At 35.3% G+C, this 23,921-nt stretch overlaps 2 protein-coding genes across 2 annotated transcripts in view; both read right to left on the bottom strand.

The window, feature by feature from the left end:
* LOC142344155 (uncharacterized) overlaps positions 1-2,486 on the bottom strand; it is an 83,228-nt gene extending 80,742 nt beyond the window's left edge. The window contains exon 1 of the mRNA XM_075395681.1: positions 2,100-2,486. The gene's annotated coding sequence lies outside the window, so the exon portion shown is untranslated. The remainder of the gene's footprint in view (positions 1-2,099) is intronic.
* A 4,783-nt stretch (positions 2,487-7,269) lies between these two features.
* The window catches only part of LOC142345080 (uncharacterized), a 32,841-nt gene continuing 16,189 nt past the window's right edge, over positions 7,270-23,921 (bottom strand). Inside the window, exons 4-12 of the mRNA XM_075397164.1 lie at positions 21,999-22,105; positions 18,069-18,347; positions 17,499-17,693; positions 14,663-15,152; positions 11,988-12,132; positions 11,628-11,640; positions 11,214-11,474; positions 8,860-8,953; positions 7,270-7,467 (exon numbers count right to left, since the gene is read on the bottom strand). Coding sequence (XP_075253279.1) covers positions 7,293-7,467; positions 8,860-8,953; positions 11,214-11,474; positions 11,628-11,640; positions 11,988-12,132; positions 14,663-15,152; positions 17,499-17,693; positions 18,069-18,347; positions 21,999-22,105 — 1,759 coding nt within the window. The 3' untranslated portion in view covers positions 7,270-7,292. The remainder of the gene's footprint in view (positions 7,468-8,859; positions 8,954-11,213; positions 11,475-11,627; positions 11,641-11,987; positions 12,133-14,662; positions 15,153-17,498; positions 17,694-18,068; positions 18,348-21,998; positions 22,106-23,921) is intronic.

The following is a 23,921-nucleotide window of genomic DNA, read 5'->3' on the forward strand; positions in this document are numbered from 1 at the left end:
CCATGTTTCTGTTAATGAAATTATGTCCGGTGGTTCTTTCAAGCTATCGTAAAGAATCTGCAACCCATCGAAATTCTCTCTAAGAGATCTAATATTCAAACCTAAAAACCCTTTTAGGCGCTTAGTTACTAATTATCAAAGTTCTGATTTTGAAATATGCTTATACAATTGTCGTTGTCATTATCTGCCCTTTAACCCAAATTTCTGATTCCTACTCGGCTGTGATATTAAATTGAGATGACGTTTTAGACACCTCACACAATATATTTTCATGTCGCGCGATTTTCTGCAGATGTAAATAATCGCATTGAGCAGCACACCCGTCGTTGTCATTGGGTGATGAACGTAAACTTTTGAGACTAGATTTTGATATATTGGGTGCCTGAGAAATAACGTTTCTCAAACAGACATTTGAAGGAGTTGTTTGTGATTTTTGTGAAATATTATTGTTAAACTCACTATCTTTCGTGTGCTGTGCAAATCGTCGCTTCCTTTGTCTGACAATAAAACTGTTACCATTATCTAACTTTTCTTTTTTTAAAGCGCAAGACCTGAGAAACCCTTCTTGGGTTTTATCAAAAACCCTTAGCTGAGAATTCTTTGTTGTAGTAATGTAACTCTTTTTTTTCGGCCATTTGCTTTAGTTCTCTGTTTTTCTGTGGTAAATGCTCTTTAATAATAATCGGCCGAGAGTTTTCAGGATTGAAATATTTACCAGGCATTGACCGCCGTGCATTAGTTTCATCCTTCTCCCCAAAATAAATGAATTTTACGATAACTGCGGGGGGGTTGAAGTTTTCCAAGATCCCAGTGACAGGCTTTCATGTTTTTGAGTGGTACAGTATACTTTAGGTATTGTCTCAAAAAGTTTTGTACTTGTATATCAAGTTTATCGTAATGGTTCATCGGCAAATTTTCAAATGTCAAACAATCTTTTGAGGTGTATCTTTCTTGTTGCCATAATCTGTCCTCTAATTCGCCTATTTTGGCCTGCAGATGTTCAATTGTTTTGTCATTTTCAATAGCTAATTTGAGTAAATTTCCTATAATTTTTGTAAGGAATCGTTTTGTAAACATTCAACAAGTTGTTCAGTTTGCTGTAATAAAAGAGCACTCATGTTTGCTTCAAGATATTACGTTATCTCAATGTACAGAGTGAGCAAAAAATAAATTCAGAAAAGCTCAGCAGAAAAAGAGCAACTATTCGCTAGCTTGCATTTTGTGATGCGTAAACCTATTCTGTTCCGCAGTAAACGGGATTCAATTGCACACCCTTGTTCCTTTGTGATCCACTTTTATTAAGACCAATCCTCACATTGCTTTTGAGCATTCAAAGTTACCTTTTGAAAACAAATATAAACGACAGTGGGCTTGAACTTTTTTGTAACAGCTGAAAATAATTACGGGTTATTTCTCAGAAAAAAAATATTTTCTGTATAAACTGGAATAAAGTATTTTGAATTATCTTTTTTATTTTAAAATGATTTTCCGTGGATATTTCAACTATTAAAAAATAAATAACAACTATATCAAAGAATCAAAAGAATTAAGAATTGAAGTCAACAATTTTTATAGGAAACAAATGTTTATTTGACAAATTATTATGTATTTCTCGATGCATTAAATACTCTATGTACTATAATACCCAACGTATTCAATTTGAATAGGACGTATTTTAACTTTAAATAGGTTTTTATTAGTACTTTATTTCTTACCGCCCGTGAAAACACTTCGTTCGGAAAAATGCCAAAAATATACTCTATGAAATCGGGCGACCAATGAGTGAATATATATTCCACAAAAATAAGTCCCCTGTCGAAGTGGCCAATTGGTTGGTTTGCTTAAAGGTAGTGATGTAGGGGCGCTGTTTTGTAATGGACTAACATTTTCTTGATTTTTTACGCATGTTTTTTACAGATCACACAAATTCACTTATATGATTCATTTACTTGATGAATTAGTTATCAATCATATAGGATCTAAAAATGATCTGACTAGCGATCTAACTGGTTATCTAACTTGGATTTGTTGACTTCTTATTCCATCTGAATTTCTAATTCTGTTAATTTAATTAAAATGAAGTTGAAGCTCAAACTAACCATTATTTTGCTTGTATTTGTGAACATATGATTTTTTTAGTGAGTAAAAATCGTAGAATGGCGAAGTCTAAGATAAAAACAATACTAAGCAAAATAGAAAAGTTGAACAAAAATTAACCGAGATGGCAAACATTTGTATAGTGAAATCTCTGAAATATTAAACTCTATATTTTCTTCAAAAGTAATTCGAGATAGTTTTCTTTCAAATTAATTCAAACTATTATCCTACTACTCTGCTTCAAGAAATACGCGTAAATAAGATAACCGGTAGTTCGAATTCCCGAATTCCATAAACACAAAACATCAAAAATAATAGTTTCATTTGCGTGGGTTGCGTGAAATCATCGGATCAAAACAAGTTCATCTTTGATTTCTATCAGGGACGGAATAAAGACGTTTAGATAACTTTAATCTCCTGAACATATCAAAATTACTGAAGCGGCCTTTGAAACGTTTCGCTCGAGAGTATTTGCGGGGGGATCTTTAGAGTTTTGATCTTCAATTCATGGTTGGGTTGAGATGTCACAAATTGTACCAAGTACATGGGGTCAACTTGTAGTTGCTGGACTAAACAAAACTATAATTGCTGGATGTGTTAAATTAACTAAACAAACAGAAAACTGTCCATCTTAGATATAAAAAGATGTTATATTTGATCTCTGATTTGTAATCAAAGTGCGATATGATAAGTTAGGGTTCTTGCAAACCGCTTCTATTCAAAGTGATCAAATGCACTCTTATCTATAAATGTTTTCACAACCAGAAGTCGACGAAATGATATCTCATTTATATGAACGAGTCACAGACTAAGTGAAGCTTGTTTTATCGCAAAACTTGACAGAGCGGGTCGAGAAATTGTGAGGAACAAAGTGCAACAAAGGGCCAGAATTGGACCGGAGAGGTTAGCAAAATCGGTTGAAAGCAATTATAATTGAAAAATTTAATCGGAACGACCAAAATTTGACCTGAAAAAAGTGCACAAATGACACAAATTTGAAATGAGAAGAATTCGAACCAATTTGATTTTTTTTACCCGAAAAAAACTCTTAACCGATAATAAAAAATGTCATAGAGAGAAATTGTCTTAAAATCAATTCGAATTAGACAGTAAAATGCAAGAATTTGTCTTAAATCGACTGAAAACAAAAACAATACACGTCTCAAAATTGCACAGATTTTGAGCAGATATCTGCCCGAAGTTAAATGTCAATAACTGATTGGATTGTCGCGATCATACTTGCACAGAGAAGCAGGTTGGTTGATTGAACCTCATTTCTGAATTCTAAGAGGTTGTCCAAACAGCAGTGGGACTTTTTAGACAATTTCTCAGACAACCAAACGCAGGTTGCAAGTATTTTTGTCAACATTATTTTATAAAGTATTTCATTTCCCATAAAAAAAATTCTTACAGTATTTACCAGCAGCAGTACAGCAGTCTGAGACAAAAATTTATGAGCTCCCGATCTTCTGTCATTAGACTATAACAGCAACATTTAATTGCCAAATACTACCAATAAATTCTTCTCACTTAGCTAATTTTAATTATTTCTCGTAATTGTTCCTGAAAATGCAACAATTTAAATAGCTTGATAGAAACAAAATTTCATTTAGTTCGGTTTGAACGAAAACACCGATAACAAAACATCGATAACTGTCCGTGCTCTAAGATTAGAAAATGTGTACTTACATGCCAAATGGCATATTAGTATTGAGAACATTGAAATAGAATGGATAATAAGTCCGGCATAACACCCAAAATTTTGTTGAGGCATTATTTACTACCAGTTTTATCTTGCGTCAAACAAATTAGCGCGTTTCAAGACTGACAAATTAGTACCAATTGAAATTGTCTTTTCGAATTGATAAAAGAGCGCACAATCTTTGGCTTGTGTTTATCAAAGACCTCTACTAAACTAGAACAAAACTATGTCTACGCAAGCGGCCGAACGACTGTTCATGTTTCCTATTACTTAGCTGCTAAAGCAGATGAATAAAAATACAATCAATTACCCTGACGGAAAAATCAAAGTTTTTTAAAGCAGAAGGGAAAGCAATTAGACGCATGTGCGTGTTTGAATCAGGGTCAAAAACAAATGTTAATGATTTAAAAAGTGGGGAAAGGTAACAAATCGGTGTCAACCGCAATTATTTACTCAAATTTTTGACCAAACGGAAAACTAGAAAAATGTTTTGGTAGCATAATTGTAGTTATTAGATTTCTATGGGCCCAAAGCCTCAGTAAAAATATTGAAAAAGAAATGGGATGAAATTTTCTATTGAAACTCACTACCGGTGCAGACAACGGCTTCTTTTCCGGGCCACAATCTTTTTAGATTTCTTCTGAAAACCATCTTTTGGAAAATAAAAAAAAACATAGTTCCCGTGACAAGAGTTCGAAAGCTTTTGTGCGGGGCATAAAATACGTGGGGCACAAACGGGAAAAATCTATTGAATCTTTAGAGTAATGTAATTCCTCTGAAGTTTCCAAACAAAAACACATTAAAAAATTTCAAAACAAATCATGGTTTATTTCATGGTGAACTAAAATTTTCACCGTTTTGCAATAAAGAAACGTTTTCCCAAAAGTAAAGTGAAAAATTTGTAAAATAAGGTGAAAGGCGCAAAATTTGAGCAGCAAAAAATCTAAAACTAGGCATTGATTCAAAACTTTATTTAATAAATCGGGTTGCCCTATACAACCAAACAACCAAAATTTGAGTAGAACCCCGGGATGAGTTGTGCTACCCAACCCAGCTCTGATTAGACTGACTCGAGGATTGAGCACGGAGCTAAACCGCCACCCTTCCAACGAGTCTCGTGGGAATTCCATTCGGTCAAGATCGGAGCCCCGCCCAGAGTCATCACAGCGTAGTCTGGGGTCTGGTTAGATTTGCGTCATTATCTTGATAGTATGAACAGAGCATTTTCGATGGAAAAGTTGATAAATCCCCGAAAAGACTGTTTTCGACAAGCACTTCGAACTTCACTTGATGACTATCAAAGACCAGGCTAAAATTTAAGTTTTGGTAATTACTGTCCGGTTGAAACTTTTTCTTCGTTTGAAATTATTGTTTTTACTGAACAACCAGAAACACCATATACATAAAATGACATCCCCTTTTTCTGAAAAGAAAAACATTATAGCAATGATACCCAGAGTGCGCGACCCAAGGGGTTCTGGGATCACCAATGCGCAACCCAAATTAGTCTATCACCTCGACCTATATAAGTCTAATGCCCCGTTAGAGACTTACACTGGTTGGTTTAAAGCCAATATTGTCTGGATGGTCTGGTAACCCCTCTGAGGGACTCAAAAATCAGTCTGATCAGAGATGACTTGGGTTGAACACCTGAACCGTGTACGCTGTTTGTGTCTGCTGATTCTCCATAAAAAAGGAACAGCCACTAGAAAAGAATTGGTATCCACAACAGAGGCTACCACAGATTAATTCAACTATGCTCTACTCTAAATCACAACCTCTAAAGCCAATCAAAATTCAAGCTGTTTTCAATAAAGAAGATTTTTAATTGTCACGCTGTGCGATGTTTTTGTATCCAGATACTATATTTCCTTTGGACTCCATTTTTAGATATCAAAGAATCACATTAATTTTTACCAATTTAAATAACCAATCAGAAATAACTATTATATATTATGCAAAATAATCGTCAACCAATTTGAATGCCTCGTAGAACTTTCACAATACTCGAATTATAGAAATTTTACAATTTGAGTAGATCCTCTTTTAAATCAATAAAATGAAAGTTTTGGGCATCAGTTAGTTTTGTCCGGAAGAGGGAAACAACCTAACAATGTTTTAAACTTTTTTTTCACTTTGATTGTTTTAATTTACTAAATTTAGATGTTTGCAGATGACCTTAAATTATGACCAGAACTCATTACAGTTCTAAAAGTAAAAAATATAAACAAACTTTTTTACGCTTTTTTCATGTTTTACTAGAGCAACTACTAGCTCGTATGATGACTCCGTGTCAACGCCATTTTAGTGAGAGTAAAGTTTCAGACCTTTTTGCATGTTGCTTGCGCTCTCCATTGAACCAGCTGATCTGCAATTCGAAACACTCGAAACACTTGCTATGTCCTTTTATCTTGAGCTATCATTTTAGGATTTTTCTTTTAATCCCAACTTCGCATTATACTGGGCCCATAAAATTTTGAAGCAACTGTTAGCTCGGTAATATTGATTCTTTGTCAACACGGTTATAGTGAGTGTAAAAGGTTGGACATTCGCGGGTAGCGATCACACAATCTCTCAATTGATTGCCAGCCTGTGCCTCCAGGGAGCTAAATAGTCCACACTGCGAGAGTCTTACTGCACTCTTTTATATTCCGCTATTACTTAAAGTTCCATCTTATAACCACTTACTTACTAGACTGTATACAATAACACAACCTCTTAAGTGGTGCAAAACGTCTTCATATTTTTAACTTCCAATTACAACGTTATGCTGGGCCCATAGCCAAATAGATCAACCACTAGCTCGTTATGTTGATTACATGTGAACATCATTTTGGTGAGAGTAAAGTTTGAGACTTGTGCGGGCTACGAACCCACAATCTCTTTATTGATTGCAATCCTGTGCTCTCCACTGAGGCAACTGGTCCACACTTTGAGAGTTTTTGTATGCTCTTTTATATTGAGCTATCTATCTTAGCTCCATCTTATAATCACAACTTACTTACTAGAGTGTATACTCTAGCTCATCCCCCTTAAGTTTTGCATCATGTGTCCTCAATTTCAGCTTCGATTAGTTGAAAAAAGAGATGGTAAAACAAAAACTACCACAAACAGAGAGCAGTATTGAGAGCTTGTTTAGAGTTCTATGTTTCTGCTATATGCATTCTTAAATTCTTTTTTAAAAATATTTAAGAATTTTCAAGATTTTAAATAAAAATTGAAAATGCTATCTGCTTGCATTAAAACTACTTCTACTACAGGAAAGTATGAAAATAAAGACATCCATCTTTGTTCAGTTTTGCTGAGGTAAATGAGGTTCCGTTTCCTGGCTATGCAATTCTCTCAGAGTATCGTTAAAATCATTGGATCTATTCTGCCTCACCCCTACCGTATTGGGCATATAACATTTTTTCATTATATAATAAAGTGCTATTATAACAACTCATAATTTAAAAAAACACGGGGGAGGGCAGAATAAATGCAAATAATTTCATCATTTGCTCTTCTTCGACGTCTCCTTGTACTCGTGGCTCTTCTGTGTGGCTCTTGTGACTAGAAAGTTGGGCACATTGGGCACTGAGTCCATAGTTTTGCCCTCTGTCTCTCGACACTGCCAGGCGAAGTCGGCTGTGTTGCAAAGTGGGACGCCTTGATCTGCCAGCATGAGCCTAAAACAAACTAATATTTAACTATCGGATTCGATATATTTAAAATTTCCCACCCACCCTAAATGAATAAAACCTGGAGATCTATTCTGTCCCCCCCCCCCACACCCTGTGTCGTTATATAGCACGCCACTGTGTAAAAATATGGCACGTACGCCTGGGGCGTAAAAGTTTTATACATAAAACTTTTACGGGCCCACGCGTACGTGCCATATACATGCTGAAGGCCAATCGCAACTACGATAAATTCGTTGTACTGCGTGATCCAAAAGACGTCATTTGAGATCACCCTTAATTTTTTATGGGTATATGTATGGTATCAAAGAAGCCATACAACCATACATCCAAGAAACATTTATGGTTGTCAATTTGGGTGCCCTCTAAACGGGGGGGGGGGAGAATAGATCCAACACGGGACAAGTTTTTAAAATGCCACAAACTTCGAGGCATTTTAACTCCTGGGTCTTCTGGTATTGTAATTTCTTGTACTGCAGACGTTCGGCATTTTTAAATTAGCACACGTCCGCGTTTTAAGCAACCTCAGCCGAAACCGAATGGTTATCTTGCAAGATCTTTCAAGATTCTTGCAATATCTTGCAAGACGATGCATCGTCTTGCAAGATTTTCTTGCAACATCTTGCAAGATAAACCATTCGTCTTGCAAGAATCTTGGAAGATAACCATTTGTCTTGCAAGAATCTTGCAAGATAACTATTCGTCTTGAAAAATCTTGCAAGATAGCCATTCAGCTTGCAAGAATCTTGCAAAAAAACTGTTTTTCTGCCCGAATGTTGCAAGATAACCATCCGGTCTCGTCTGGGGAAGGCTGCGTGACTCTCCAGAAGTCACTTTCAAATTCTCGCTTGAGATGTGGAGCCGCCTCGCAGTCACTTCAATACGTTCTGAATTATAGAGCAGCTGCTATTACATAATAAATCACAGAGAAAATATAGCACTTGAGCTTGGGTGATACAAATAATGGGTCTTTCCCATTATAGCCCCCCATCTTAGTGGTCAGATAACCTATAGCCCCCAATCATAGTAATTATACCATAATGGGCCAAATAGTAGACCCCAAATAATATGCACCCACCAAGCAGGGGGGGGCAGTAGAATTGATTGCTGCTCGTTAACGTTTGCACCTTTACGATAATGCCTGTTGTAATAACTACTCTGGCCATAATCGGGCTATGCAAACCATTATTAGCGAAAAAGAGATCATTGTTTTACTCATACATGCTTTTGAAAACAAAACTACTTTTCACGGAGGAGAAGAGACCGGTTCCAAATAAACCGCTAAACGTCAGAGTTTATCAAAACTTTTGCTTTAAATGTCATGCAGCAATTAATGCTGGTTGATATGTATATAATTGAGCTAATCGACTGATTGATTACCTGTAGCTGATTTCAGAGTCCAGCTTGCGGTACATTTGATAGGCATCTGCGCATTTGGAGCTCTCACTTTCCCACTGTAGCGTCATTTGAAGACCTAAAGAACAACAGTTATCGTTATATCTCAACTCAAAAGTTCGTCACTCAATTTGAGAGAATCAAAAAGTTCGAAAATTTTAAAGTTGCGACACAAAACAGTTGGTTACAAAGAACATAGTTTTACTCTGAAAAAGACTGAGTTCCAAAAACAAGAAAAATTTTTAATGTAGAAAAAATTTTCAGAAACTAATGTCATCGCGTCATATCATTTTTGAATTCACCAAAATTGTTTGGAGATTTTATTTTATTAATTACTCTCGAACGAAGTTTGAAGCAATCAATTTAAACGTGCGTGTCTTTATGCAATTTTTTTCATGACTATTTTATTCTAAAACAGGCTTTAGATTTAATTTTTCAAGTGACTTTTCGCGCTTGACACTTTTTGTTTTTTCTGAGTGATTTCAATTGTGAGGATTCAGAAATAAAATAAGATTTTAAGAAATCAACCTGCATAGCGCGTTCAGCTGAGTTGTTACTGTCCGGGACGCACAACCTGGAGGTCGAAATCCTTCCCATTCAGAAGTTCGGGCGTCATAAAAATTTTTGCAGCCTACGTCTCCTTCTAAATTGATAGCCTCGCCAGTTGTTCGAGAGCAATTTGTTCGACGTTAGATGATTTTTATTTTTTATTAAAAATAAAAAACCGCATGAGAATTATATATAGCATACAGAAAACGTTTGTCGGCATTGATCATCAATTTATTCGTGAACAATATAAGCATGACAAGTAGATCATTTCTTTGCAGCAAATTGTCTTGACAAACTATCATCAAAATGAAATAATAAAAAACTAATCATTCCTTATATCTTGCCACCGCTCACAAAAAATAACATTGCTTACAAACTTTTCAATTGTAAAATGGTTTTTAGTCAAAGTTCTATTGTTATTTGTGCTCTTTAGCTTTAAATTATGTTTTAACAAAGCTTTAATACAATTTTTGTCATTGATTTAAGTGTCAACTGAGTTTCATTTTGTAATATTTTGGGTTTTTAATTAGAAAATGAATGACAACTGCCCTTTGAATCATAATTAAATTCAAATTTGTTTCGTTGCGCTGTTTTAACAAAAAGTGTGAAAACAGTGCATGGAAAATATGCCAAAAATAAATACTAATACAAAATTTTTAAACATTATAACAAAATATTAATACAAAAATACATATTTTACGCGTTTCCAATAAATCATTATAGTTATCAATTGAAGACTTTTGAACAATTTAACGTTGTTTTCTAAAACAACGATGTTTTCGAAAACAAGATGTTTTCGGAAAACGACTTATAGCTTTCCTAAAACGCACTTTGCTGCAAAAGAACGCAATTTAATGGAAATCAAATGGAACGACTAGTTTCTGGATGATTGCAAGTGTATTTTTTTATTTTTCTTTTACAGATGGGGCCATTTTTTTGCTAAAAACGTGGAGTCTCAAATGAACACAGCGACGTGTTGCTTTTATACGAATTTGAAGCCATCTAAAAGTTAAAAATTATCTATAAATCTACATCGTGTAAGCGTTGTCTTTTCCAGTTTTCACAGAACTAATAATTTTTATTACATTGTCTTTGCGTCTCAAAACTCTCGGTTTTTGACTGTGAACTGAAAAAAAACTAAGCCTCATAAAATTTGATACCAACTGTAATAAAGATGACTACATTAAGTATTCGAAATTTAGAATAATAATTGCTGTATATACCTTGTCCCTTTTAATCTGTTGAGTTAATACAGCCATAAAAACATATAGAATACTTTTTAATAACAAAAAATGACGCGCGTCATCGACGCACGCTGGATGGGCTTTCTAAAGATACTACTCTGAACTCCAGTTGAGCATATAGTTCCTTCCCCATTAAGGTGGGTTGGGACATTAAAGCTTTCTTAATCATATACATCACGATTTTCAATGTACAAAAATGTTAAACTTAAGCAATAATAATTCCCTAGAGACCAATCAACAAGGCCAAAAAATGCAGAAAGTTTGCTCTTGATAGATTAAATCATCGTGTGCAAATAACAATGACGTAAAAACAATACCGATTCCTATTGAACATAATGACAATTCTGGTTTTTTTTCAGGAGTGCTGTTTTACCTATATGATGATCGAAAGGTCTGCTAAGTTTCGTTTTTAGAGAAGCTTAGCCAATTCCCCAGTTTGTATTCTTTCAGATATTTTTATCATTTGTTTTATTGCAATTCTTTTAATATAATTATATTATTACAATAGTTATTATTAATTTTATAATAATAGTTATTATTATGTACCTGTTAGAATGGAGAGCAGTGCAGATATCTTGATAATGGTAAGAGACGCAGTTCCATCGTGGTCATGGAAAGAGACAGAAGACAAGATAGTGTTCACTGTGCCCAGAACTAGAAGAGGGGTGTAGAATAGAACGAGATTGAGAATGTAGAACCAAGAAGCAGCTCCACTGTAGACCCACTTGGCATGTCTGAATGTTGCTGTAGAGAGAGTTGAAAAAATAATGGCATTGTTTCTCTCGCTCAAATTAATTGGATAGAATCCTTAGGTGTCTATGATATCTATATACTTAAGGCTGTTTAGCATTTTTTTAAATCATGGTCATTGCATGACTATGCTGACGTACAAATCATGTACAACCATGTATTACTTCCATAAATTTTGGACGATGTGTAAACCATTAATGTCAGATTCACCATTAAATTTTAGCTTGTCACAAATTTCATAAAATCTTTGTCAAGTTAATACTCGGATGAAGTTTTCTGAAGAATATGCCCATCTAGGATGTTCCCTTAAGATGTCTCAAGTTACAATTCTCAAGTCTGAAAATCATTAAACAAAAGTAGAATCAATCAGTAATGCTATTTTCAGGCCAAGTCACCACGAGGTCAATTCAGGTCAATTTACAATTCTACAAAAGTGGACTGCATTTCATAAAATGGACTCATTTAGTGGATTCCATAAACTAATTTAGTTACCAATTGAATTCGATAAACAATTAGTTTGTCAATTCATAAAATTACGCGTCGAAAAAACTCTAAAAAGAGAAGAAAAACAATTCCTAATAGCATTCTGAGAAGCTCCCCACTGTTGAGGTTCGAATCAGCATCCTCACATTCACCATCACCCACGTGCACTTTCACCTCTGGTCGTCTCCCTATCGCCACTTTCCTACTCTCCAGGGAAATTCTACTCGCTCTTCTGGAAACAAAAACGCGTTCCGTTTCAATCAATTTTACCAAATCATTTCTATGACATTGCCTTTTTGTGTCTCAAAACTCCTGTTTTTGACTGTAAAATGAAAAACTGACTCAAAATTTTGCCACCAACTGCAATAAAAATTGCTACACTACGCGTCACATAATAATAATAATAAAAATTGCTCTATATACTATGTCCCTTTTGATATGTTGAGTTAACAACGTCTTAAAAATATTAAGCAAACGTTGTTTAATTGGAACATTGACGTACGTGATTTATTGCTTTCTATGAACAAAAACTAAAGAAAACATTTTTCTAAAAAAACGAAAAAAAAACAAAGTTCAAAATTTTTGTTTATCTCTTTGCTGCTTTCTCTGACCTCTCCCACAAGCTATTCTGCCATCTAAAAAAGGGCTTCTTAAAAGAAATTGTTTGATTAATCAGAAAAAATAGAAAAATTATCTTAAATGTTTTGAATTAACTAAGATCAAGTTTAAAAATTTTTTTGAGGAAAAACTTTAATTTGTCAATTTCTGTTGAATTAGGCTAAACCTCAATTTCAACTCCCCGATAATAATTATTAAATTACTTCATATTGAAAAAAAACAGTATTTCTATTTTTTTTCTGATGCTTCTCTTGAGCTTCAAATTTAAGCAGCTGTCCGGTTGCCAGCCCTACAGTTGACCATTATTTTAAGTCATCAAAAAACGTAAACAGAACGAGACCTACCGTATATTCTGGCTTTAAACAGGAAACCAAACTTTTTTCAGGCAAGTTTAAGCCCCAAATTGTTGCCCTTCCTCAATATTTTCTTTTCCTCACTGCAGTGTTAAACTGAATAAACAGAAATGGTTCTTTATATGACTTTCAAAATCATAACAACAGGAGAAGCAACCACGTGACAAAGAAACGAAAAAAATTAATGTTTGTTTGCATACCTGAATTCAGATCCAAGTTGATTTTATTGTTAAATTGATTTCCATTTGCCTACCCATCTGTTTTAATGGAAGTTTTTCTAGAGAACTAGATTTGTTTCTCAAAATATCTGCAACTTAATAGCAAGAAGCAAATTTTCTAGTTCAATAACGGTTTTATATGATTATAAGTACAAGAATTGTTAACACATTCAGTATTTACAAGAAGAAAAAAGTATAAATTCATTTGAAGAAAAGACGTTGAAGATTTTTTTGTCAATACTTCCAATGCTGTTCTCATCTTATGCTCAGGTAAAACTAAAACTTACTTGTTCCAATCGACGGAATAAAATTGTTGAATATTAAAATTACAGAGTCCAGTTGCGTGATGTAATTAAAATAGAAAAAAAAAGTCAGTTGTCATTTTCAAATTGAAAAATGTCAAAAACTTTAATTTCAAGCCCTTTCTTCAATTCGTCATGTAAATATTGATTTTGTTTCGTTTTGTTTTGTAAACTGGACAAAAATGGCAAATTGTATGCATAATGGACAAACGAATCAAACATTTAACCGAACTTTCTACAAAACAGACAAAACATAATCATCATTTCTGATTTCTTGATGATCGGTATCATTTTTACAGGAAAGAGTTAAACCAAATCTTGAGTCACTCTGATTGGTAAGCATCTCCTCACTCGATCATATTTAGAATAAGACAATTATAGCTGAGAAAAAAAACAGACACCTTTTTGATGTCTCTAGCCTGGAAACTTATCGGTACAATTTGTTTTTGCTGATTACTGTCTATGTTTGCTTAAGATAAATTTTCGTTGCGACTGAACTTTGTTGTTGAACTTCAAATTTCTGAGAAGCTGCTTTGTAATGCAAAAATTTGCAATACATCTGGTTTAGATCTCTTAGAGTTAAAACAAAATAAGCATTCTAATTTTTTTTCAGTTTTCATATTAAAGAAAGTTGTAATCGAGGTTTTCCGGAAAAGTTGCTTTGATTTGAGCTTTGCAAAACTGATAGTAAAAAAAATTTCCTCTTGGGAGAAAAAAATTTTTTCAACAGACCATGGACGTAAGTTTGAACATTTTGTGCTGCAAACAGTGTCGTATTAACAGTCTTGCTTTAACTATCTATCGATAACCATGATGACCGGTTGTGAAATCTTATATAGTATACACCTGACCTGCAGAAATCAATGCCTACTTTTCCCTAAATGCATGTGGACAACCATATGCTAAATATGCAAAATCTGTGCACGGTTGTCTTGGGTACTAGAGCAAAATTTTGCCCAAAATGTTAGCCATTTGTCTATGAAGCTAGTCCAAGGACTCCTACGAACATGCCCCATTAGAAATTTACCCGATATATTAACGTATTGTCTCGTCAGATACACGTCCTTATCTTTGATATCTAAGATGGGCCAACCAGGAAAATTATTTAGAGAAAGTGATCAAATTATAGAGCAGACTCTTGCAATAATTGCGTGACCATTGTAGGACAATTTTGAGCAATCATGTAAATTTTTGCGAGTTGCTATAGCTATAATAAATCACAAGTGCATTATTTTTTTGAGGAAGCTTGTCCGAGTAAAGAATTATAATACCTGCAAAGATTGTCTAAATCCTCTCTGGTGAAATTAGTTTCATTATCATCGTCGTCTTTACAGCTATTAGGAACATTATTGTAAAGGTCAATCGGATATTCTGGCAAGTCGTCTTTTTCTGGCTTTTTGTTGTACCGCACCGTTTCTTTAAATTGCTGGCCGAAATTTAAACTGGCTTCGGTTGCACTCTCAGTTGCCCTGGCAACCAACTGTTTTGGGTTCGGAATTTTCCTATTCAGAATTGGTCCTCCTTTTTTGTTGAGTAAACTTTTCAGAGGGCTTTGAGGACTTGAATGGGTTGAGTTGTCGTGGAGGTTAGAAAATGTATCGGCTTTTGTTGAATCGCGTGATAAAGCATCGGTTGAGCAGCTTGCCCGACTGCTCAAGTTTCGATCTGGATCTGGTTGGGTGGCAATTTGAACCTCATCGGGTTTTTTAGACTGGGTCAATTTCGAGTCCTCGATACTCGGCCATTTGGGCAGAGTGTGGCCTAAATATGATAAAATGTGGTAAGGGTTTCTATAGCCCCTCAAGAGACTGAAATCAGTCATTGCAGCAATTGGTAGTCAAAGCAAATATTAAGTAAAAATTTTAATCAAAATTACGACAAGTGTGCTTTGGTTTAATAATTTTTGGAATTTTATTTACCTTAGCAGATCCGATGTTAGTAATTGCTCAAGCATCTTTTTCTTAAGGCTATATAGTATTTCCTTACGAGGTTTTATTTGCAGTATCAGAAAATTTATAAGAGTTTTTGCAGCTGACTTGACTGACAAATTCAAAAAATGTATAGCTAAAATTTAACTGTAAATATTCGCAAAATTAACTGACAAATAGAAACATAATAAGAATTTAGTTGAATTGAGTTTTTTCAGTTGAAAATCTTGAATTCCACAGAGAGATATAGTTACCATGCCAATAGGATTTGCCATGCCAAAAGTACATTGTATTTAACGATCACTTGAGGGAAGTTTTATCTATTAAGATATTAATAGTATTAAAACTGGGTAAATTTAGCTGAATTTTAAGTCTCGCCATGACAGGCTCACATAAAACTGTTCACAGGTTGAAATTTAATATTATTACTGATTGGATGGATATGCAGAAGTCATTTCAACATTCCATAGCTCTGGCGAAAAAAAAATGTTCTTAAGGTAAAATTATTTGTACACTATAGTACCAAAAAGATACGTACACCAAAAAAAATTTAAAAAGCTGCACAAACATCAAATAAAACAACATTTTGAGTTCAAATTAGTTCTCTAATAACGGGAAGTTAGGCTCCTAGTTTTTCTAACATACTGTAGACAGTTTATGAAGTTTTCAGACAAATTAATAAGAAAATCTAAGTCACGGTTTGGACCATTTTTCTTCCCATTTTTCCTAAATTTCTCTCGGTTTTCGTAATTCTTTCTGCACAATTGCGCATAAGTTTTTAATTGGATTCAGATCTGATCTATTTGCCCACCATTTCAGTACCTCCCACTCCTCTTCTTTGAAGAATTTGTTGACAACCTTTGCTTTATGCACAGAAGCATCATCTTGTTGAAAAAAAAAAGTTTCGAAAATGAAATTCTTTTTCGTAATTTTTCAACGATTCTATGCGAACTAGGCACTTAAGCTTGTTTGATCACCTAACAAACAGTGTCCGCTCATCTGATGTTTTAACTCCACGAGATGAGTGATTGCTTATGATAAATCAAAAAGTTGCCAAGAAATCTCGTTTAATTTCTCCAAACAACTCGAACAATTCCTTCGCTAGAGACGCCCTGAGCCTGTTACACTTTTATTGTAGCTTGTATGCATACTGTATAGTGTCTTGAAACTGCCACTTGATTTTAGGCTGAGTTACTCTTGTTTTCTGACTATCAACATTGGGCGTTTCCAATCGCAACAGCATGGCAAACAGTGAATTAACAAAGCAGCGTAACATTCTTTTCTGCGTAAGCGGAACAAATTAGAATGAAATCGCGTTTAAAACTTACTTTTTTCACGCCTTTCCTCACGCTTTTCCGACAATCAAACGCTTTGAGCAAAAGTAACGCTTAAAGCGCACAAATTGTGTTGTACGTAGCTTCTTGGTACTATAGTGTATGTGACATCGAAAAAGAAGAAGTTAGTTTGTTCGCGTTTATTGTACTGCAGTGTAGGAACCACGGGAGCTTAGGAACCACTGCAGTATGGGAACCACATTTTAGGAAAACGGGAGCTCTGTTGGACAAAACTTTGTGCAAGTAAGTGTCTTTTTAATCCTCAAAACTGATTCAAATGGAAGCATTTGATATTGTAACTCAAAGTCATGTGATGTGTCTTATTTTATCTTATGAAGCAAGACTTTATTGCCCCGTTTATCTTTCTCTTTTTCTGAAGTGAAAATAGAAGAGAACGCTCTGTGCCACATTCAGACTGCACTATAGCGGAAAAGACTCAGGACGAGTGCATTCATAAGTTTAATTCTTCTATTAACTGGAAAGAGCTTGATTCCATAAATTGCTCTTATTCCACGCGCTATATTTCGCTACCTTTTGGTTGGTTAAATTTTTGTCAAGAAAAACTCCTAAGAACGCTGCATTTTTCATTATCAATTTTTCATCAGTTGAATTAAGGAACAATTTAATTGCAAACTCTGTAATCTTCTGGAGTGTATGTTGTAACGGAAAGTACTATCTCTGATTAAGCTATGAAGACTATTATGAGTGCAAAAAATTGCATAATTCTAAAGAAACATAAATTTGTTCACTAGGTAGGAGATTGTACTGAAATGATCAGATTAACAAACTTACGACCATCTTGTAAGATCCGTGTTACATTGTTTCTGCTTCTATTATGAACTCACTTTGAGATGAAACTGAGGGTTTGATTTCCTCCTCACTATCTTCTTCGTCAGCTCTCAGAGGCGTCTCTTCATCTGGAGGTTCCATATCAATCCTTACAGAGTGTTCTTTAGATGCTGGTTTCAGTTTTGGACTCCTCTCAATTGTACGGTAATTACCGGAAGGGGCGGTCACTGTCAATTTGGGTGTTAGCGGTGCTGGTATTGGTTTGGATTTGCTTTGATTGATGTCATTGAAGTAAAAAAAATGGAATCAATATATCGATATCATTTTGAAATATAACCTCTGAAATGCAGTTAATATTTTGAGGTGGGATTCGAATTTCAATCGAAAATGCAATGCAACATAAATTACAGAACTTAAATTTTACACATAACTATTAGTTCTGCTTAAGTTATACTTCTTAAATTTCATTAATTAATAAATTGCCTAAATTTATAAATTAGTTAAATGGTATTATGCATGTACCACAAAAGTTTTTAGTTTGCCAATTAACAGAGCCCCGTTTCGCTCTCACTAAATTGTAGATTTAACCATGGTGGTACTCATTCGAAAAATTGCGAAGAAAAAACCAAATCCAAAATTTCCTGTGAGTGCTTTGTTCCCAGGTTCTGACAACTTGCGGAATGGCAAATTGCGATCGGGGCTAATGTCCAGCCTCTCACGTGACTTCTTACTCATCAGTATGATTGGCTTCCTGAACTGTGTGAGGTGATCAATTGGCTGCTCTGTCTCTGGAAGGGGCAATTTGTACCTATCAGCTATCCAACTGGGGAGGGAGATCTCACCGGACATCGCTGCCTTCTCAGCGTCATAGCATCTCGCCACAAACTCAACAACTCCAGTCGAAGCTAAAAGTTATTTTGAAGTTTTGAAAATTGAATTTTGCTCAGGTTTAGGTCCTAATTATTGATTATAGACTTATTATTATCCCACAAGGCGTATTGTGCGCTCTTCTGGTTCTTCTCTGAGGCTTCGTTTAGTCTTGGATGAGGTAGAATGGGAGCGATTTTGGTGAATTAAACCCAGTCAGAAATTTAATCTAAGAGTTGGCCGCAGTGAAGGGGATCTTAGCAAATCCTCCAATTCCCTCTCAAATTCTATCTTAATTTACTTTTCTTTATTGGCGAATTTTTTTGCAGAGAAAAAATGCAAGATTTATGAATTGAATTTAGCAAAAAACGCGTGTAATTGTAGCCCTACTCGCCCGTTGAATCCGCTCATATCAAAAGCGTCTGCGAAAGCTGAAACTTAAAACTTTAGCAGGAGGTAGTTTCGATCTACCGACCTCTGGGTTATGGGCCCAGCACGCTTCCGCTGCGCCATCCTGCTGCAAGACATCAGGAGTTGCAAAAATTTTGTATGTAATAACGTGGAATAATATTACCACAGCATATATGTATAACTGTTTGTAAGTATACTTAAAAACAAAACTGTCTCGCGTAAAAGTTGATAAAGAAACTATCTGATGTAATAAGTTGCTATTATTACATCAACAGACAATTCTATTTTATATAAATAAATTAAATTGGTAATCAAAAAGAAATCTTAGTTATTTAATTGGAAAAACAGTTCAATCCCCCGAGAACTGGCAACTGTTTAATCCTCAATATTCTTTAATTAAATGCTTAAGTTACCGTCAGATATTCGGACCATTAATTCGGCACACTTAAAAAACAAAATAAATGCAACTTGCGTTTTCTTTCAAAATGAACTTTAAAATTTGGAAGTTTAAAAATTTTATTGCCACTGATTAATTCAGTTTCGCAACAGCGTTTCATTGATAATAATAATATTGCTCTGCGTTAAAATGGAAATCTGCCTATCGGCTGATCACCAACAAGGCATTGTCTGACAATGGTTGGTTGCGGTCAATAATGGTTAATTACTTTTTCTGATTAATCTCATCTTGGCCAATTATTTCCTTAATGCCTCTTTAAACCTTATTATTGATAAGATTTCACCTTCACAGCCTAATTCTGAACAAGGAGCAAAACTTGAAACGCTTTTTTTTAACCCAATTTTATTGCTGGCACTGCCATTAGGGAGCAAATAATTTGTGCATTTGAAAGTCCGAAACTGCATTTTAATACAATTCTAGGCAAAAAAAATGTATTTCCACTAAATTTTCAAAACAAAATAACTCTCCACTAAAACTTGCAAGAACAATTAGTCACAGGGGAAATTCAAATTCAACAAACATTGAAAGTAATTTACAAAACAAATTGCTGTAATCAGTCAACGCACTAAAAATAACGAACCATTTAGTGAATGCATATTAATAGCTCAAGAATTGAAGAAAAACTTCCAAATTATAACATAATTTATTTAAAAAATTTTATTTTCTATTGCTTTTGCCTTCAATGCTAAAAAAATAACTAAACTAACACATCATTAAACCCGTCCGTAACAAAGTCAACTAAGAAACCACCCCGCAACTAAATCCCTTTCAAAAGTTCGGCTCATACAAAAATTGTGGAGCATAATAACGTACGCACTCCAATTGTTACGTTCTCACGAACACTCCCGTAAGGCTGATTGTAGTATCGTAGATGCCACTGAGCCCGTCGAAGCCGAACCTCATCTCCAGCATCCTGTGCAAACAGAGTTCTTTAATGCAGAAAGAAAAGTTTTCCACAAAAAAATCAGTTGAACGTTGTAGCCGGTTGCATCTATTTGTTTCTTTAGTGGAGTCAGATGGTCTTCCCTGATCAGAATGGTTTCATCCAACAGTTGGTCGAAGTTGACACTGATGCGAAAATCTCCTACGGCCTGGACGAACGAAATCTATTTGTTAAGTAGTTTTTACGGTATACCCAAGTAAAAATAACATCAAGGCATTGACTATCGGCGTGTTGAAGCCCCGGACCAGCATGCCATCCTCAAATTACGTTCCTTGCCACCTTCTATTAACTCGAACAGTGACTTGACAAGAAGTTTCCGCGGGGCAATTTCTTAACCGATCAAGGTTAAGCTCCCTAAAGAGAGCTTTTCATACCAGTCTCCTTTTTTACAGAAATCGTGATCGACACATTTAACGTCACCTTCCATCGGACTACCGCAAAAAATGAGGATTTCTCTTCATTGGTTTCACTACTCGTGCTGTCCATGTAGAGCTTGTCAGATCCAAAAACGCTAGTTCCTAAGTAAAGGGAGTGGAGCGGATCGTCTCTCATCGAGAAGCGCCTGGTATGATTTGGTCTGGTATTGGTACGTCTTCCGTCGGAGCGCAGAGAAAGTTCCATGAGGGAGTAAAATATGGAAAACGATCAGTTTTCCGACGAACTTACACAGAAAGGATTCAAAAGGAAGTTCAATCGACCCCTAGCGCTGCTCCAAGGTGGCGCCATGCAATGCTCGGAGTTTCTACAGCATATTTCATACCATTGCTGGAACGCTTTGCCTCGCACATAAGGTTTTAAGCACCTTGTTGAATACGCACATAACTCACATCCATTAACCCCCCTAAACGCAGACCGGTCCGATCTAGGCTCAATAAAATCTTATCCCTTGCTGCATGGTAACCAGGCAACTGGGATTCTGTCAACCGTTACCGCCCATCAGTACGTTCCCTCTCGGAACCGACGTTCCAGGTGGCAGAAATTTGCAGGGCGACACCTAAAGACGGGTGACTTAGTTTTGGTAGTTGAAGAGACCAACCCTAGACGATACCGCCCTACTTCTCAAACCTCTGAACTCCGTAACGGTCCCAACAGCGTTGCACGCACCTACGTTTTGCGAAGGTCAACCGAATCGCGTGTCCGCCAACTTGTAAAAATATTAACCATTCTCCCAACGTCTTCTGGTCCGGAGGATGCTACTAAGTGAATAAATGTAAGTTAGAACTGTTGGACAATCAGGATTAAGTGTTTTAAATGCGCATAAAAAGGAATAAAGTATGTTCTCATTTACGTAGAAAGCTCTGAAAAAGTGTAAAAAACATAATCTCATAAAATCTAGTAAAGTATAAATCTATCAAATAAGGCGTGTTTAGATTTAATAACTTTCGGCTTTTGCGCGGTTGTGAACAGAATGTTGACCAACTTGGATCTTAAGTATCAAAATTAGACTGATATCAATTAAATGCATCAAAAATGACGTCTAAACCACTTGCTGAAATCTTGGGACTCGTTGCTTTTTGTTAATAAGCTGAATTCGTGGCTCTGTTATGCTGAGTTTTATACGTCATAGTCGTAACGGATTGAAACTTTCAAGAGAAAGAGTGTTTGATTATTCGCCGTTATTATCGTTTAAGAGCTGATAGGATTTTTTGATACGATATCTATTAAGATTTGACACGATTATAGTTTCAGAATCCTTGAACTCTGGGACGTTATTTTTCTTCTATATGGGTTTCACATTATCTTGGTTTCCATGGGTTTCACATTGTTACTCTCTCCCCTTATTTGTTACTCTATCCTGTTGAATTTATGTAACTAGTAGTAGTCACCTTAGACTTTTGTGTCTTATGAGCAATTCTGAAATAACGGTAATGTACTTACTTGCAGAAAATTGGCAAGTTGCAATGTGGTGAAACATCTGACACTGTTCAGCCAAGTCAGTATACTTGAGCAGAGAAGAATTGGCTGATCGTGTTTTGTCACTCCATCTGAAACAGACTACATAGCTGATTTCAGTTTCCTATCTGTTTTTATCTGTCTTGCAAAATCTTGCAACAGGATGGTGTACGTAGCTGCATAATTTAGCAAAATTCAAAATTTTAAAAGAACTTCTGGTTTTATTGAAAGCTTTTTTGGATAACAAAGTATAATGGATAGCAAAGTATCAGCAATGTAGTTGGAAAATACACAAGAAGTTCACTAAATACGTTCTTGCAACGTTGATTGCTAAATACTCTATGTAGCAATGCATTGGTATGACTTTACTGGGCATTCAAAAACAGACCGCAACTGTATAAAAATTAACGTCCCGTACTTAACGCCAAGTCAATATCAGTAGTGGGCAAGTCTAATTCCCAGTCTAAGTATCAGTACTGATTCAGAGCTATGATCATAACACATTAAGACTTGTCAGACTTGGCCAATACTTGGCAAGTCTTAATCCAAGAGCGAAAATTAAGTTCCGTACGGGTCTCGAACCCACCCTCTCACTGTCCCTATATATGCTTGTCCTACTTACTGCGACAACGTGACTGATTAAAGTTATTCTTTTGCCCCGTTAAAGTACGCTTGAAAGACGCGAATTTCAAGCGAGAAAGTGAGCAAATTATATTACATGGGGACTTGCATTTACAATTGCCCAGTACTGATTTACGCTTGGATTTCGGTACGGGGTTCAATTAAAGAATTCAAAAAAAGCAGGTATGCATCTATTTGCTGTATAACTGAATTTAAGCCTGACTATTGAACAACAAAAAACCTAAAACTGCTAAAATCCAAAGCCTTAAAATCAGCACATAGTTAAATTTTCAACGTCATGCCCTCATTCAAAAAAAACAATAATTCAAAATTGTTGTACTCGATTATTTTATGACAAGTCAATTGAGTACCGAATGTGTCTTGGCCAAACTGATTTAGGCAGTTGCGCCGCGTTTGCCTATTTGCTATCTATTATTTGAACTCTAAATTGCGAATTTAGCATTCGCGGTGCGAATGGCTCAGCTTAAGTTGAGCTAACTAGCTTGAAGAGCGATTGACTAATTTTAAATTACAACTGTATTGCAGCAGTGCAAATGGGAGGAATGAAACAAGATTTAGACAAATTAAGATTAAAAAGGAAATTACATTAGATCATAAGTTAATCACGAACAAGAAAGGAAGATAAATTCGTTTATATGCGTGAATAGACAGTTTGCTGTCTGGAACCTGAACAATCATCCAATTGAACTAAAAGAAGTATGAAGAAGTAAATGAAAGCATCTGCCCTTGAAATGGGATAAATAAATGAAGTTGAACTAGAATACGGTAATAGATATTCTGATGATAATATCCATCCTGTATAATATTTCCCCCTGTTGTAGAAAGAAAAAATTTAGTAAATAAAATCAGAAAATTAGTACTTATTCACCGGTTATATAAATAGCAAAAAATTTGGATATTACAGTAAAATATAGAGTTTAAAAATATTTAAAGGTCTATTCTGAGTCACAGCGTTCCTCTGCCTCTAACACTATCTTCTCGCGAGGCAGATTGGGAGATGAGTCGACAGAACATCTTTCATTCGGGTTTCTTGGGGACACTACACAGATTAAAGTAGTATCTGAATTCGGGATCTCAGTAGAGTATCCCTCCGCGTTTTGGATATTTTCAACTAATCACCGTGACTTTGAAGTTTTTTTCTGCTTTTTGAGCTGACGGTTGCTCCTTCCAACTAAAGATCTATCGAAATCCGAAGTATCGGTCACTGCAATCGTACGTTTTTCTTTATGTAAGATAAATTAAAATTGTCTAGCTGATGGGGTCGAT

This window comes from Convolutriloba macropyga, chromosome 8 (assembly GCF_964194025.1).
Source record: "Convolutriloba macropyga chromosome 8, txConMacr16.3, whole genome shotgun sequence".
Lineage (NCBI taxonomy): Eukaryota > Metazoa > Xenacoelomorpha > Acoela > Convolutidae > Convolutriloba > Convolutriloba macropyga.